This window comes from Nicotiana sylvestris, chromosome 7, assembly GCF_000393655.2.
Source record: "Nicotiana sylvestris chromosome 7, ASM39365v2, whole genome shotgun sequence".
Taxonomy (NCBI): Eukaryota; Viridiplantae; Streptophyta; class Magnoliopsida; order Solanales; family Solanaceae; genus Nicotiana; species Nicotiana sylvestris.
Window position 1 is genome coordinate 37,505,298 of NC_091063.1, and position 18,105 is coordinate 37,523,402.

Here is an 18,105-nt window from a genome sequence, read left to right on the forward strand (position 1 = left end):
CCATATTTAATATGGATAATAAATGGGTTACCGACCGATAATATGGATCTTATTGAATATGATCACTTTTGAGAGATTTCCTAGCTTCCCAAACTTGAGGAATCCATAATTTGAGTCATTACGAATGTAAAAATTAACTCACTAGTTATCCATTTTCTAAGTGGATAATATAGTTCTTATCCATTTTTTACCCGTTTTTAAAAAGTCCATTATCCAACACATTTTTAGTGGATAATATGTAAGAATAACTGGTTATTTTATTCATTTTATCACCACTACTAATGACTAATGGATTAAAATTTTAAGCATGATATCCCTGAGTTTAAATGTTCTCTTGCACGAAGCATTATGTATTTACGCAGGATCTGAGAAAGATAGTACCCAAAAGGTATAATATAGGCCGTCTATCCTGATGCAAGATTCATCGGTTAATTTCTAACTATTGCTCCAATGCCAAAACCCCCTTCAAATGACTGAATTTAAATGTCTGATCTCCTAAAAGCTACTGTACTACCCTATTTATTTCATGAAAAAAGATGGGTCCAGAACTTCGTTGAGACCAGATTAATTTCCAGGTCATTCCATATCATACTACAATCTCATTAGACCTTTTCTCATCCATAAACTATAGTATATCTTAGATAAGATGATAAGCCAACGTGTCATTAATCCAACCATCTCCATTCATCATTCCCCTTTACACCAAAACTACAACAATCTCTCTTTCATCAACTTTCCTTCTCCAACAACAACAAAACCATGGCTTCTCCAACCCTAATAACCCCATCCACCTCCACCCCAAAACCCCTTACCCCTATTCGATCAAAACTCTCCTCTACCACCACCGCCACCGTCTCAACCTCTGTCTCATCCACCCGCCGCCGTGAATTCCTCTCTCTGGCTGCCGGAATCCTTACTCCGGCATTGCTCCTACCTGCCACGTCAGCATTCGCTGCTTCCGACGAGGAGTACGTGAGGGAAGCTTCGGAAGTGATTAAGAAAGTGAGGTCCACGCTCTCTATGGAGAAAAGTGATCCGAACTTAGCTGATTCTGTTACTGAGTTGAGAGAGGCTTCTAATTATTGGGTTGCTAAGTACAGAAGAGAGAAGGCTTTATTGGGCCGGGCCTCATTCCGTGACATTTACTCGGCCCTCAATGCTGTTTCGGGCCATTATGTTAGCTTTGGGCCGACCACACCCATTCCGGCTAAGAGAAAGCAGAGAATCTTGGAAGAGATGGACACTGCTGAGAAGGCTTTACAGAGGGGAAGATAAAAGAGAAAGCTACTTTTGTAGATGTTTGGTGATTTTTTTGGTATAATTCTGAAATTTCTATATTTAAATTTCTGACTATGAAATTGGAAGTATAAAGATGAGGATTCACTATTTGATTCCAAGTTATGTTCCTTGTTACTATAAAACTAAGTAAAAGGTTAGTCGTAATTTAGATAAATTCTTCTTATTTCTCTTTTCTATTTATTATTGCTAAGAGATCAATTGTATTCAATTGGTGTTTAGTCGAGTCGATTTGAGCTGAATTATGAGAAATTCAAACTTGACTCGAATGCTAGACGAACATCAAACCTATTCCGAGTTAATCGTGAAAATAGCATGGCCTAGCCATTCTTTTGATCGGTAATCGAAAAATAGACAATGTTTGTAAAGTCACTAAAAAATAGCCACTGTTTAGTTGATATGGAAAATTCCAGTATAATTTGGGGGACTATATGGAGTTCCTACGTGTAAACTTCCAACATATTATGTTGGAATTCCAGCACATTTGAAATTCCAGCAAATTATGCTGGAATTCGAACTTCAGCATATTATGCTAGAATATTTTCGGATTTTAAGGGTATTTTTGTTCAGATTTTACTTTTACATAAAAAAGTGGCTAAATTTCAACTAGTTTGAAACTGTAACTATTTTTCAATTATTAGTTATAAATCTGGCTATTTTTTTTCCTGAGTTAAACTTGTACAAAAATAACTGTAATAGAATTACAAGTTTGACTTTATGCTTATAATCTAGATTGCATAGTTGCATTGTATTACTAATATCTTGTAAGAAGAATATAAAACAGGACTATAATCATCTTGTAATCGACTACATAATCGACAAAGGGTAGTATTAATATTTTGTTTTTGTAGCAAACTACCAATAGCTACTCTATTTGATCGTCTAAACTTATTTGTCACAACTTGTTTAGGAAGAGTCTATTGGACATAAGTTTAGATGTAAACCGAGCATAAATTAATAGTTACACTTTTGGGAATTGAATGAAAGGTGTTTTAGTTTTTCTTTTTCTCATATCAAAAGGATAAGAAAATAAATTAAAAGATTGAAGTGAAAGATATCTTCAATTGACTTTCAGGAAATGAATCTGACAACCATTTTGAGATATAGGAAGTGAAAAAAATGTAGTAATTTGAATCTAAAAGATATAGGGTATGTTTGGTAGGAAAGGAAAATGTTTTCATAGAAAATGTTTTCATGGAAAATAAGTGGTTTTATCACTTATTTTTCCTTGTTTGGTTGATGAGTGAAAAACTTTTTCCGAAAATATTTTCTAGTTTTTGGTTAGGGAGTAAAAAATATTTTTTTATGCTACTCTCCTTATACCCCATTCCCCCAAAACAATTTCTAAAATATTTAAGCCAATCAAATATGAAAAAATTGAAAAATATTTTCCTTCATACCAAACATACCCATAGTATTACAAAGATATCTAATACAATTTTCATTTTTGATTAAATTCAAATATTTATAGGAAATAAAATTATTCACAAAAATAAACGAATCCACTTCTAGTTTACTGGACGAAGACACTATGTATGAACTGACAAATTAATACGGGCGTTATGTATCAGCATAGAGCTCAGCCTCTGTGCAAAGGTGTAACTAATTAAGGCCCAGCGATGTTAAGAACAAACTAGAACCGGCCAACAACTATTCTAAAATATATTATTAATTATAACAAACTTAACTCAAAATCAATAAATTAATCACATGAGATGGATGGTTTAAACTTATGTCCCAATCTTTTGCCTTTCAAAACCATTTTACAGCAATCTCCATCATACGGACAAGGACGAGTTAATATATATTGATATTCACATTATTAATGAACAATTCACGACAATATTATTAGATGAAATTTGTATATGTACCCGCGCGATGCACGGATCATATCACAGAATATTAAATTGTGATCGGATTTATTTAAACATATTGAATTATATTGTTTCAGTAAATTTCCACGATCATTTATCAATAATTAATAATATTTATTTGTGTTATTTACTTCATCTTTCTTTTTTAAAATTAAAATATAACATCGCCATTATTTTTATCTCATGTTTTGTGCATTTTTCCTATTTATCGATGATTATTTTTTCAGTTAGTTACATATAATTTAAATAATACGATATTTAAAATCTAATTAAGACTTTAATTCTACAATATGAGATAACAATCCTAGTTCTTTTGACAAAAACCTATGTGAAATGCGAATTTGAATTGATCCATGCTTAATGTTAAAAAATTTGGTAACCTTCTCTATGAAGAAATCATAAAGTGAAAGCTAATCAGTTGTTGCAAAAAGAATAATCCAACCAATTCATGCACTGATAATATGACTTTTGTTTGGTGTAAGTATCACAAATTTTTTTCTTCATCCGTAAGTTTATAAAATAGATCAACTTTATAAATTTGATATAGTTGATGAGCCATATGAAATGACACATAAATTACTTCTATAAAGTATAGTCATTACCCGTTACCTTTCTATACATGACAACTTGAAAATTACACAATGAATGGATAGTGTCTTTAACAAAGTAAAAGCCAAGACGATACACAAAGAAAGAAGAAAATATAAGAAATCATATCAAAGCCACTCTAATTTTGTCATCTTTGCAAATTTCACAACACCTCACTTCCATCTTGAATTGCTAAAACTACTAACCCATAAGGACAAAACTTACAAAAGACAATGCTAAAAAATAACACTAACATCTACTACTAAATAGCATTTGAAAAAAAATAATCAATTTCTTGATAAAGATTAAGCCTTTTTTAAAATCCGAATACGTGTCGATCGTAAGACAACACAATCAATAAGAGAAAGCAGAACAAAAGTTTGATGACTTGAAAATTTCACATGACAACCACAATTATTGTATAAAATTAAAAATATGCTATCTCGTGTATAGCATATCGTGTAATATTACAATCATTCCTTTTAGCACTCAAATTTCAGTAAGTGCATGCATAACAATTTAGGCTAAATGAAATATAATGTTTACAGTTCAAATGAAATGAAAAAAATATTTTTATTTTTGTTCTGAAATTTGTTGGCTCATGAAAGCATGCAGTCAGCTGCGAGAACTCTTATTTCAGATTTAGAACTTCTATTACCAAGACGAATTTCAAAATTTTAATACAGAAGAATCAATTTCTCTTTTCATGTTGAATGAATACAATTGTAATCAAAATTCGTTTATTTATCTATTTGCGTCGCAAAATCTTCTCGTCCATATCTTTACCTCTTTCCTTAATTAATGTACTCCGACAAAAATATTGAAAAATGATAAATTATTATTAGCGTTGAACTTTTAAACAAATCAAAGAAAAAAGAAAGAGAACGTACCTTTGTATAAAAGACACAAATAGACGTTAAAGTAGTCATTGTAACCGCACTCTGTATGTATACAATATAGTTCAGCACATTTCAAAGTATTTAAGGTAAAACCCAATTAAAAAAGATTGTGTACATTCTTTACGTGAGAAGGGCAATCGAAATAACTTACTTGGTCTTAAGCATATCGCCAAGCAAGTGTTCAATCGGATTAAGCAAATATATATTATATGAACTTCTATTCTATTATGATTAATGCCACCACTAAATTTGTTCAACTAATAGCAAAAAAATATAAAAGAAGCATGAAACATTCTTGATGACTTTTTGCATTTTCTGCATTTCAAAAATTTATATTGCAAGCTAATGCATTACAAATCTACCACCGCTATCCATCATCTTATTCTAAATAAAAATAACTCCAATCACACAAATTAAAAATTGATCGTACTAATTCAAAAGCTAACTATAATAACACTCACGGATAATTTTTTTAGGAAGGTAACAATGTATAACTATTAACCAATAACTTAAACACCCTAATACTAAAACAATAATAACAATAACATGGCTAGTGTAATCCCACAAATGGAGTCTTGAGAGAGTAAGATGTACGCAAATGTTACCCTTACCTTTGTAGAATAGAAAGACTATTTCTGATAGCCTATTTTGTACAATACTAATACACCTAAATAACCCGAAAAAATATATTGAATTTATTATGTTTTCTTCAACAGAACATAATCCATTTTGCTACTACAAAGATATTACTCCATATATGTATATTTTAAATAGTATCAAGAAGAAAAATAAACTTTTAATAGAAAGACTTTTATATTTGAAATTTTTTGTAAGTAAATAGTATACGCACCTCACCTAATAATCTAAAAGGAACAATCTATATAGGTTACCAACTTATTAAGGATATCTTTTGGTTGTAAGTTTATTTTTCTTGCAGACAAAAATTAAATATCATGGTGCTAAATACTGGACAATAATTTCAAATTAAATATAAAATCAAATCTAATGATAGAGGAATAACAAAGATTAATTAAGAGATTTTTTTAGAGAAGAATATCTAACCTTATGTTGCTAAAAATTCTTGATAAATGCTATTATCTAGCAACATAAGAAGGAAGCCTACAATTTTCTTCAAGTAGAGAAGATTGTGTATAATCCTAAAACATGAATAGAAGTTGTAACTGTCTTTAATTTAAAAAGTATAACTAAAAGTTATTTTTAAATTTAAAAAGTTAATGTAAAAAATCTGTAATATCTTTTAGAATGATACTTAGTTAATGTATTAAGAAATTTCACGGCTAAAAAAAAAGAGGGGAAGCAGATCACATTTTGGGGGTGGGAGTTCGTGAGATGTGCTCCTTAATTTTAGGTTCTTATGCAACCATGGAAGTTTTATTTCTAATGGTAACTTCCTAATTATTAATTACTTATTTGAATTGAGTAAATAACTACCCCTACTTCAAATAATAAATTTTTAAATATTTTAATTTAAAATTAAAAACTAATAACTAATTAACTAATTAAATAAGTTTTGTCCTAAAAACTAACACGGCATTCTCCTATGCTTTCAATTGTCATAATTGTGGGTTAGACTTCCTTCCTTTTAATAATACATAGATATAGATTAGTTTTGATGGGCCGACGAAGCTGATCTGCATCTATCAATTTCCCAAATGTACCTTTTGAGGCTACTGTTTAAATTTAGTCCATATTTTAAAAATTTGTGCAAATATAGCTCAAGTGAAATTACTTCTTTCCAACGACGTGAGACTCAGGTCTAATATTTGCTCATATACTTTTTAATTTGCTCACAAAACATTAGGTTGAGGTCTAATATTTGTAATAACTTACAAAGTTTTAGATTGTTGTCTAACGTTTCATCGTCAGATTTTTAGTTGCTCAAAAAGGATTTAGACCGTGATTTGAAACGTCCTTTTGCAAGAAAGGCTATGTGTAAAGTTGGCTGTTTCTGAGAGAACGAAAAAAAGAAAAATGAAGAATCGAGAAACTGGTCAAAAGAATAATATGCGGTAATTGCTGTGTCGTGGAATCTAATTCTGAGAAATGTACTGAATTTGCAGTCAAGGATTCATATCCTTTCCCAACATCAAAATTATAAGGGGAGGATTCCAATTCGGCAATTTTTATTGCCAGGTCAAGATATTTTCAAAAGAAATCTGTGTGTGCATTTATCTATATAATGTTAAGATTCCAAATTTAGCACTAAAAGTAAAAGAGACAGTGAAGGATTCTAACATGTATGGCAAAATACTCTGTCCAAATCAAACAATAATTGCTTTGTTATAAAGCAATAAAAGGAGAATAACATTGCAGAGAAAAGTAGAGACAAAATTTTTATTGATTTGGGATTAATTACAATGGAATAAGACCTCTCTATTTATAGGAAAAGAGTGATTTAACCACCAAGTAAAATCTCTACAATCTCTCTAAATATAGACATTTACCTTAAATAGAATTCTATTTATAACACTCCCCCTTGAATGTTTATTCAATAGATAATGTGTCTCATTAAAACCTTAACTAAAATAAAACCCAGTGGGAGAAAATTCTAATGAAGGGAAAAAGAGTACACATATCTAACAATAGGCCTTTTGGTTGACTCGTTAAAAAACCTTCCAAGGAAAACCCAGTGGGACAAAGCCTTGCAAGGGAAAAAGAGTACAACGCGTATTAATTCCCCCTGATGAGAGCATCAATTTGCATCCTTGGGCCTTCACATTTCAATCTTGTGCACTAGCTTCTTGAAGGTTGGCGTCAGCAGAGATTTGATGAATAAAATAGTCATACTAGCTCTAATAAATATGTTGCACCTTGAAAATCCTCGCTATCACATTATCATGCTTATAGTTATAGCAAGATACATATGTGCGTAAATAACACTTAGGATATTGTACTTTAGAACCAAGAATTGTATATGCTTCAAGCGATTTAAATCCTTCAAGGATTGTCATATAAGTCATATAATAGACTTTAATTAGATGCATATCAAGTTTTCATGTCATGCTAGACAAATAAGATATTGAAAACTGATTGCACATACCATTGACTTTATACTTTCAAATATTTGAACTACATGTTCAAAACTACATGTCTTTCATATGAAACCAATTCTATTCGAAATTGTTTCTCCTGACTTAAGATCCTCATATATATTTAGCGCTATCGTAGATGTCGTCGACGAACATTTTATATCGGTTCCAACCTCCTTATTTTTCATGAAGACATAACATAGAGATCTCTTCATTCATATTTTTAGATACCTGAACCTGTCCTGAGATTTTATGAAGTATTATGTCATGTATCTTCTAGATCATTTGCCTCCTTATTATGATCATTTTGATCATTTGCTCATCTTCTTTATCAAGAATTATTCTAATAGGAGCATACAACAGTTGAGAATATAGTTACTTTCTTTGAGTCAACAAATACGTTTGGCATGCTTTACAATATATTGCAGATGAATTATCTTTTTTGTGAACTTCACGTTCATATTATCTTCGAGGATCTAGAGGTACAAATGATAATTCATTCCACGTAATTTTTTCTCAACTGTTTATCATGTCTCCCTCTCATGTTAGAAAAACTAACCTGCTTCCTCAACTTTGAAAATCCATCTTTGTGCATTATGGTGTTAATCAAAATATACACCACACATCAACAATAATATTAAGATGGAATTATTTGGTTGCCGACCATAAACCACTTGTAAAGGGAGAATGTAATATACTTTCGTATATGTCATGATCCAAAAGGTCATCACTCATTTTGAAAGTAAATTCTGTGTTCCGAGGTCTTAAAAACCTCTTTTTTGTCTCACCTCGATTTGCATGCACAGTCCGGGTGCGTTTTCGGAAAGCTTTTATGTGAAAACTAAGTAAAATAAGAAAATTGGCTTTTCAAATTGAATAAAGTTGACTTTGGTCAATATTTTTGGTAAACGGATCCGGACTCATGAGTTGACGGTCTTGTAAGGTCCGTAGTAAAATATGGGACTTAGGCGTATGCCCGAAATCGAATTCCGATGTCCCAAGCCCGGGAAATGAATTTTTGAAAGAAATTGTTTAACTAAAATTATAAGAGTTTTGGAAAAGAAAAAATGTTTGAAATTGATGGTATCGGGCCTGTATCTTGGTTTCGGAACCCGGTATAAGTTTGAAATAATAATTAAGTTGAATCTGTGAAATTTGTTAAGAATCAGAGTTTGTTTGGTATAAACCGGACCTTTATTTGAGAAAATAGTAATTTCAATATTCTTGAGTAATTTCATAAATTTGATGTTTAATTCATAGTTTGTTGATGTTATTTTGATGATTTGATTGCACGAGCAAGTCCGTATGATATTTTTGGACTTGTGTGCATGTTTGGTTTGGATCCCTGAGGGCTCGAGTGAGTTTTGGATAGGCGACGGAGTGAAATTGGACTTAGGAAAAGTTGCTGGTATCTGGGACTTTTGCCCAGGCCTCTGATCTCGCAATTGCAAGATCAGGCTTCGCAATTGCGAAGTCATCAGGCATGGGAATTGTGACCCAAGCGTCGCAAATGCGAACCTAGCCTGGGCAGGCCTTGGTCGGAAATGCGACCTTTTTATTGCAAATGCGAAAAGGGCAGTGTCGCAAATGCGACTAATCCCTCGCAAATGCGAAGGCAACAAGTCTTGAAGGGGTTCGCAATTGCGAACCTTGGTCGCAATTGCGACATCTGAGACCAGTTAATTTGGATTTTGACAGGATTTCATTCATTTTTACAACTCTTCAAACCCTAAAGACATCTTGGGCGATTTTTCAAAGACATCAACTTCTCCAAATCATTAGCAAGTCATTTACAACTTATTTCCTTCAATCTATAACATCTTTTTACATGATTTCAACTCAAAATTAAGGGTTTTTATGGGAAAAATTGGGTGTTTTGAGTAGAACTTAGGATTTTCAAATTTTGGGAATTTGGACCTCGATTTGAGGTCCGATTTCAAAACAAATTATATATTTGAGTTCATTTGTGAATGGATAATCGGGTTTTGGTTCGAACCTCGGGTTTTGACCATGTGGGCCCGGGGTCAATTTTTGACTTTTTGGGAAAAACTTTAGAAAACCTATTTTCATGCTTCATTTAGCATTTATTGATTCATTTAGCATTTATTGATATCGTTAAGTAAATTGTGGCTAGATACAAGTGAATTGGTGGTGGAAACAAGAGGTAAAGCGGTAGTTGAGGCTTGAATTATGTTCGTGGAATTGAGGTAAGTGTTTGGTCTAACCTTAGCTTGAGGGATTAGGAGTTGTGTCTTATGTGCTATGTGTTAATTGTTGAGTACGACATATAGGTATGGTGACGAGTATCTATACGTCGGTGTTAAGCATGCCCGTGAGTCGTATACTATGATTGATGTGACTCCGTTTCGTATTGTTTATGCTTTATATGATAATTTCTATTGTTGAACAAGGCTTGTGGAAGTATTATTGGTAATTGAACATTGTAGAGCGTTGGCTCAAGTTGAGAATTGGGTTGTGAAGTAATTGTGGAAAAGAGAAGAGGTTTATGATATTATCTCCCTTGCTGGGATGTTATTGCTTTTGATATTATCTCCCTTGCTGGGATGTTATTACTCATGATATTGTTTCCCTTGCCGGGATATTGTTGTTATGCTATTGTTCCATTGCCGGGATTTTTTTGTGATATTATTGATTCCCTTGCCCAAATTTTTTTGTGATTGTTGCTTGGGTGAGGAAGAGTGTAAAACACGAAGGGTGATGCTGTGCATGATTTTGAGAGTATTAATGGACGAAGGGTGATGCCGTGCCGATATTGTGAGGTAAAAGCACGAAGGGTGATGCCGTGCCGTATGATGTACAATGCCGTGCCATGATATGAGTGATAATGCACGAAGGATAATTCTATGCCATGATTATGTGAGGTAAAAGCACGAAGGTTAATGCCGTGCCGATTATATTGATTCTTATGGTGAGGACGAGAGTAAAAGCATGAAGGGTGATGCCGTGCACTTGTCATTGATTTCCTTATTCTTGCTTACAGTTGGATTGTAATGTTCCTTTCACTTTTTTACTGAGGCTTTATTGTACATGATATTCCCCGCAACATGTTTCCCCTTCCCATGTTTAACTACTAGTTTCTATCATTGTTACTTGGTGTATATGATATAACTGCAAAGGTTTATTTGGTAGTCTTGTCCTAGCTTCATCACTACTTCGCTGAGGTTAGGCTAGAAATTTACCAGCACATGGGGTCGGTTGTGCTGATATTACACTCTGCATTGTGTGCAAATCCCGATGCTGCAGCTTTTGGACCACAGTGAGGTTGCTGCCTTCAGTCCAGTGGTGAAGACCCGAGGTAGTCCTGCAGGCGTCCGCAGGCCTTGGCGTCTCCTTCTATCTTTCCATTCTGTTTCTTTTGTGTATTTCATAGACAACTTTGTATTTATCTTTCAGACTACTGTTTGTAGTATTCATAGATAGTCCATGACATCGTGACATCAAATTCTGGGTAGAGTTGTATTTTGGATTCTGCACTAGTGTATAGTTAAACGTTTAGTTTTTGTCTTCCACATATCTGTTTATTATAATATTTCCACTGTTGATCACCTATTATATTGAACCGTTAAAAAGGTTAGGTAAAAAGGTTAATGAATCTATAATACTCGACTTGCCTAGATTTCATGAGTAGGCGCCATCATGAATTCCGAGGGTGGAAAATCCGAGTCGTGACAAGTTGGTATCGTAGCTCTAGGTTTCTTAGGTCTCACAATTCACGAACAAGCTTATTAGAGTCCGAGGGATCAGTACGGAGACATCTGTATTTATCCCCCAGAGGCTACAGAGTTAGGAAAAACTTCACATTTATTCTTTTCTATCGTGCGATTTTGCTCTCTCACTGCTAAATTGAACCCTCTACTCTTGTTCTTTCATGAATGGCGAGGGTACGTACCGCTTCTTCAGCTGAACGACAACTCAGACCGGTGATGGATCAACTACATCTTCAGATGCCTTGTGGAGGTTGGACAGATTCACCAAACTTTTCACTAATACTTTTGGTGGTACATATTCTGAGGATCCCCAGGATTATTTGGACAGCTGTCAAGAGGTTCTACGGAACCTGAGGATAGTGGAGACCAATGGGGTCGACTTTGCTGCTTTTCGTTTGTCTGGATCCGCCAAGACTTGGTGGAGAGATTATTGTTTGGCTAGACCAGCTGGGTCACCGTCTTTGACTTGGCATCAGTTTTCTCAGCTATTTATGGAGAAGTTTCTTCCTATCACTCAGAGGGAGAACTATCGGAGGCAGTTTGAGCGTCTCCAGCAGGGTTCTATGACTGTTACTCAGTACGAGACCAGATTTATTGACTTGGCCCGTCATGCTCTTCTTATACTTCCCACTGAGAGAAATAGAGTGGGGAGGTTCATTGAGGGACTCGTTCAGCCTATTCGATTGCAGATGGCTAAGGAGACGGGGAGCGAGATTTCTTTTCAGGATGCAACCAATGTGGCCAGGAGAGTTGAGATGGTTCTATCACAGGGGAGTGGTCAGGGGTCTGACAAGAGGCCTCGTCATTCGGGCCGGTTCAGTGGTGCCTCATCTGGAGGCAATGATTCTTTTGGTAGGGGCCATCCTTCCAAGCCATTTCATTCAGCACTTCAGGCTTCACATAGTGCTCCAGGTGGTCGTGGTTCTTATATGCAATATTTTGATCAACTTCCCTACAGTGCACCGCCAGCTCCTATCAGTGCACCTCCGTTCCAAAGTTTTTGGAGTAGTTATTTAGGCCGTCAGGGTCATCAGTATCAGTAGCCAATGGCTTGTTATACTTGTGGCAATACGAGGCATATTTCTAGATTTTTCCCTCAAGCACCGAGCAGCTCTCAACATCAGGGTTCCCGTGCCATGGTTCAGGCACCGAGTGTTCCACCGCCCACTCTGCCAGCTAGAGGTGGAGGTAGAGGTATTAGAGGTGGAAGTCAGGCCACTAGAGGTGGAGGTCAGCCAGTAGGAGGGCGTCTAAGAGATGTAGTTCAGAGTGGTGGGGCCCAGCCCCGATGTTATGCTCTTCCAGCCAGGCCTGAGGTTGAGGCTTTCAATGCACTTATCACAGGTACTGTTCTGGTTTATAGTAGAGATGCTTCAATTCTATTTGATCTAGGATCTACATACTCCTATGTGTCATCTTATTTTGCACCGTATCTGGTCATGCCTAGTGATTCTTTGAGTGCTCCTGTATATGTGTCTACACCGGTGGGTGATTCTATTATGGTAGATCGTGTCCATCATTCATGTATAGTTGTGACTGGGGGTCTTGAGACTCGAGTAAATTTGTTACTTCTGGACATGGTTGATTTTGATGTCATATTGGGGATGGACTAGTTATCACCTTACCATGCTATCTTGGACTGTCATGCCAAGACTGTGACCTTAGCCTTGCCGGGTTTACCTCGTTTAAAGTGGAGAGGGACTCCGGTCATTCTACCCGTAGGGTTATCTCATATATGAAGGCTCGGCGTATGGTCGAGGAGGGGTGTTTGGCCTATTTGGCATATGTTCGTGATTCTAGTGTTGAGGTTCCTTATATGGATTCTGTGCCTGTTGTTCGTGAGTTTCCTAAGGTATTTCCTTTAGACCTGCTGGGTATGCCACCCGACAGGGATATTGACTTCTACATTGATTTGGTTTCGGGAAGTCAGCTGATTTCTATCCCGCCATATCGTATGGCCCCGCATGAGTTGAAAGAATTGAAGGAGCAGTTGCAAGACTTGCTTGATAAAGGCTTTATTAGACCCAGTGTCTCACCTTATGGTGCACCGATGTTGTTTATTAATAAGAAGGACGGATCGATAAGGATGTATATAGATTACCGGCAGTTGAACAAGGTCACAATCAAGAATAGGTATCCATTGCCGAGGATTGATGATTTTTTTGATTAGCTTCAGGGTGCCAAAGTGTTTTCGAAGATTGATTTAAGATCTGGCTACTATCAGTTGAGGATTAGGGCATCCGATGTCCCTAAGACAACTTTCTGCACTTGGTATAGGCATTATGATTTCTTGGTGATGTCATTTGAGTTGACAAATGCCCCAACAACTTTCATGGATTTTATGAACCGAGTGTTCAAGCCTTATTTGGATTCGTTCGTGATAGTCTTCATTGATGATATTTTGATCTATTCCCGCAGCCGGGAGGAGCTTGAGTAACATCTGGGAGTTGTTTTTCAGACTTTGAGAGATAGTCAGTTGTATGCTATGTTTTCAAAGTGTGAGTTCTGGTTGAGCTCAGTTGCATTCTTGGGTCATGTTATTTCAGCAGAGGGTATTTAGGTGGATCCGAAGAAGATAGAGGCTGTCAAGAACTGGCCTAGACCTGCGTCAACTACAGAGATCCGGAGTTTTTTGGGTTTGGTAGGCTATTACCGTCGGTTTATGGAGGGGTTTTCATATATTGTAGCCCTGATGACCAGGTTGACCCAAAAGGGTGCCTAGTTCAGGTGGTCGGACGAGTGTGAGGCGAGCTTTTAGAAGCTCAAGATAGCTTTGACTACGGCACCGGTGTTGGTATTGCCTACAGGTTTAGGGTCATATATAGTGTATTGTAATGCATCTCGTATTGGACTTGGTGCGGTGGTGATGCAGGATGGTAAGGTCATTGCTTATGCTTTGCGACAGTTGAAGATTCATGAGAAGAATTATCCAGTTCATGATTTGGAGTTAGCAGCCATTGTTCGCGCGCTGAAAATTTGGAGGCATTATTTGTATGGCGTGTCATGTGAGGTGTTCATGGATCTCAAGAATCTACAGTATTTGTTCAAGCAGAAGGAGCTAAATTTGAGGCAGAGAAGGTGGTTGGAGCTATTGAAAGACTATGATATCACCATCTTATATCATCCAGGAAAGGCCAATGTGGTGGGCGATGCTTTGAGTAGAAAGTCAGCTAGTATGGGCAGTCTTGTGTATATTTCGGTCGGTGAGAGACCGCTTGCTTTGGATGTTCAGGATTTGGCCAATCAGTTCGTGAGGTTGGATGTTTCTGAGCCCAGTCGTGTGTTAGCTTGCACAATCGCTCATTATTTGAGCGTATCTGAGATCGGTAGTATGATGATCCTCATTTTCTTGTCATTAGAGACACAGTGCGGCACAGAGGTGACAAACAGGTTACAGTTGGAGATGATGAAGTTTTGAGGATACAGGGTCGTATTTGTGTGCCTAATATGGATGGACTTCGAGAGTTGATTTTAGAGGAGGCCCTCTATTCATCCAGGCGCCACTAAGATGTATCAGGATTTGTGACAGCATTATTGGTGGAGGAGGATGAAGAAGGATATTGTTGCATATGTGGCTTGGTGTTTGAATTGTCAACAGGTAAAGTACGAGCATCAGAGACCTAGTGATTTGTTTCAGAAGATTGAGATTCCTGAGTGGAAGTGGGAGCGTATCAATATGAAGTTCATTGTTGGACTCCCACGGACTCAGAGGAAGTTCGATGCAGTGTGGGTTATTGTTGATAGGATGACCAAGTCAGCACATTTCATTCCTGTGGCAGTTTCCTATTCTTCTAAGAGGTTAGCTGAGATCTATATCTAGGAGATTGTTTGTCTTCATGGTGTGCCTGTGTATATCATTTCGGACCAAGGTACACAGTTTACCTCACATTTCTGGAGGGCAGTTCAGCGTGAGTTGGGCACACAGGTCGAGTTGAGCACAACATTTCATCCTTAGACGGACGGGCAGTTCGAGCTTATGTCATTGACTTTGGAGGCTCATGGGATCAATTCTTGCCTTTAGCAGAGTTTGCCTACAACAACAGCTACTAGTGAGGTATCCAGATGGCTCCTTATGAGGCTTTATATGAGAGGCGGTGTCGGTCGGCAGTTGGGTGGTTCGAGCCGGGAGAGGCTCGGTTGTTGGGTATGGATCTAGTACAGGATGCCTCGAACAAGGTTAAGATCATTCAGGATAGGCTTCGTACAACTCAATCTAGGAAAAAGAGTTATGCTAACCGTAAGGTTCATGATGTGGCATTCATGGTCGGTGAGCGGGTGTTGCTTCGGGTGTCGCCTATGAAGGGCGTGATGAGATTTTGAAAGAAGGGCAAGCTAAGCCCTAGATTCATTGGCCCGTTTGAGATTCTTGATCGAGTGGGAGAGGTGGCTTACAGACTTGCATTACCGCTGAGTTTATCAGCCGTTCATCCAGTGTTTCATGTGTCTATGCTTCGGAAGTATCAAGGCAATCCATACCATGTGTTAGACTTCAGCACTGTTCAATTGGACAAGGACTTGTCCTATGAGGAGGAGTCGGTAGCTATTTTAGACCGGAAGGTTTGTCAGTTGAGATCGAAGAGTTTCCCTTTTGTTCGTGTTCAGTGGAGAGGTCAGCCTGGTGAGGCAGCGACCTGGGAGTTCGAGTCCAATATGCGAAACCGATATCCCCATTTTTTCTCCAACTCAGGTACTTTTCTTATGTCCATTCGAGGATGAACGGTTGCTTTAGAGGTGGAGGATGTGATGACCCAAAAGGTCATCACTTGTTTTGAAAGTACATTTTGTATTCTGATGTCTTAAAAACCTCTTTGTTGTCTTACCTCGATTTGCGTGCGTAGTCCGGGCGTGTTTTTGGAAAGCTTTTATGTGAAAACTAAGTAAAATAAGGAAATTGGCTTTTAAAATATAATAAAGTTGACTTTGTCAATATTCTTAGTAAATAGACCTGGACCCGTGATCCAATGGTCTAGTAGGGTCCGTAGTAAAATATGAGACTTGGGCGTATCCCCGGAATCGTAGGGTCCATAGTCAACATTTTTACAACTCTTCAAACCCTAAAGACATCTTGGGCGATTTTTCAAAGACATAAACTTCTCCAAATCATTAGTAAGTCATTTCCAACTCATTTTCTTTAATCTATAACATTTTTTTACATGATTTCAACTCAAAATCAAGGGTTTTCATGGGGGAAATTGGGTGTTTTGGGTAGAACTTAGGATTTTCAAATTTTGGGGATTTGGACCTCGATTTGAGGTCCGATTTCAAAATAAATTATATATTTGAGTTCGTGGGTGAATGGGCAATCGGGTTTTGATTCGAACCTCGGGTTTTGACCATGTGGGCCCGGGGTCGATTTTTGACTTTTTTGGAAAATTTTAGAAAACCTATTTTCATGCATTAGTATTGATTCATTTAGCATTTATTGATATCTTTAAGTAAATTGTGGTTAGATACAAGCTAATTGGTGGTGGAAACAAGAGGTAAAGCGGTAGTTGAGGCTTATGTTCGTGGCATTGAGGTAAGTATTTGGTCTAACCTTAGCTTGAGGGATTAGGAGTTATGTCTTATTTGCTATGTGTTAATTGTTGAGTACGACGTATTGGTGTGGTGATGAGTATCTATACATCGGTGTCAAGCATGCCCGTGATTCTTATACTATGATTGATGTGACTCCGTTTCGTATTGTTCATGCTTTATATGATGATTTCTATTGTTGAACAAGGCTTGTGGAAGTATTATTGGTAATTGAACATTGTAAAGCATTGGCTCAAGTTGAGAATTGGGTTTTGAAGTAATTGTGGAAAAGAGAAAAGGTTTATGATATTGTCTCCCTTGCCGGGATGTTATTGCTTTTGATATTATCTCCCTTGCCGGAATGTTATTACTCATGATATTGTTTCCCTTACCGGGATATTGTTGTTATGCTATTGTTCCCTTGCCGGGATTTTATTGTGATATTATCGATTCCCTTGCCCAAATTGCTTTGTGATTTTTGCTTGGGTAGGGAAGAGTGTAAAACACAAAGGGTGATACCGTGCATGATTTTGAGAGTGTTAATATATGAAGGATGATGCCGTGATGATATTGTGAGATAAAAGCATGAAGGGTGATGTCGTGTTGCACGATGTATAATGTGCCATGATATGAGTGATAATGCACGAAAGATAATTTTGTGCCATGCTTATGTGAGGTAAAAGCACAAAGAGTGATGCCGTGCCGATTATATTGATTCTTATGGTGGGGACGAGAGTAAAAGCACGAAGGGTGATGCCGTGCACTTGTCATAGATTTCCTCATTTTTTATTACAATTGGATTGTCGTGTTCCTTTCACTTCTTTACTAAGGTTTTGTTGTACATGATATTCCCCACAGCATATTTCCCCTTCCCATCTTTAACTGATAGTTTCTGTCATTATTACTTGCTGTATAGGATATAACTACACATGTTTATTTAGTAGTCTTATTCTAGCCTCGTCACTACTTCGCCGAGGTTAGGCTAGACACTTACCAGCACATGGGGTTGGCTGTACTGATACTACACTCTAAACTGTGTGCAGATCCCGGTGCTGCAGCTTTTGGACCACAGTGAGGTTGTTGCCTTCAATCCAGTGGCGGAGACCCAAGGTAGTCCTGCAGGCGTCCGCAGGCCTTGACATCTCCTTCTATCTTT

General features: G+C 36.9%; 1 protein-coding gene across 1 annotated transcript; it reads left to right on the forward strand.

Moving 5' to 3' along the window:
* The first annotated feature begins 660 nt into the window (after window positions 1-660).
* On the forward strand, window positions 661-1,462 carry LOC104235950 (photosystem II repair protein PSB27-H1, chloroplastic). The gene has a single exon (XM_009789787.1). It carries the CDS (start codon window positions 760-762, stop codon window positions 1,273-1,275), a length of 516 nt encoding a protein of 171 aa, XP_009788089.1. The 5' UTR covers window positions 661-759; the 3' UTR covers window positions 1,276-1,462.
* The last annotated feature ends 16,643 nt before the right edge of the window (window positions 1,463-18,105 follow it).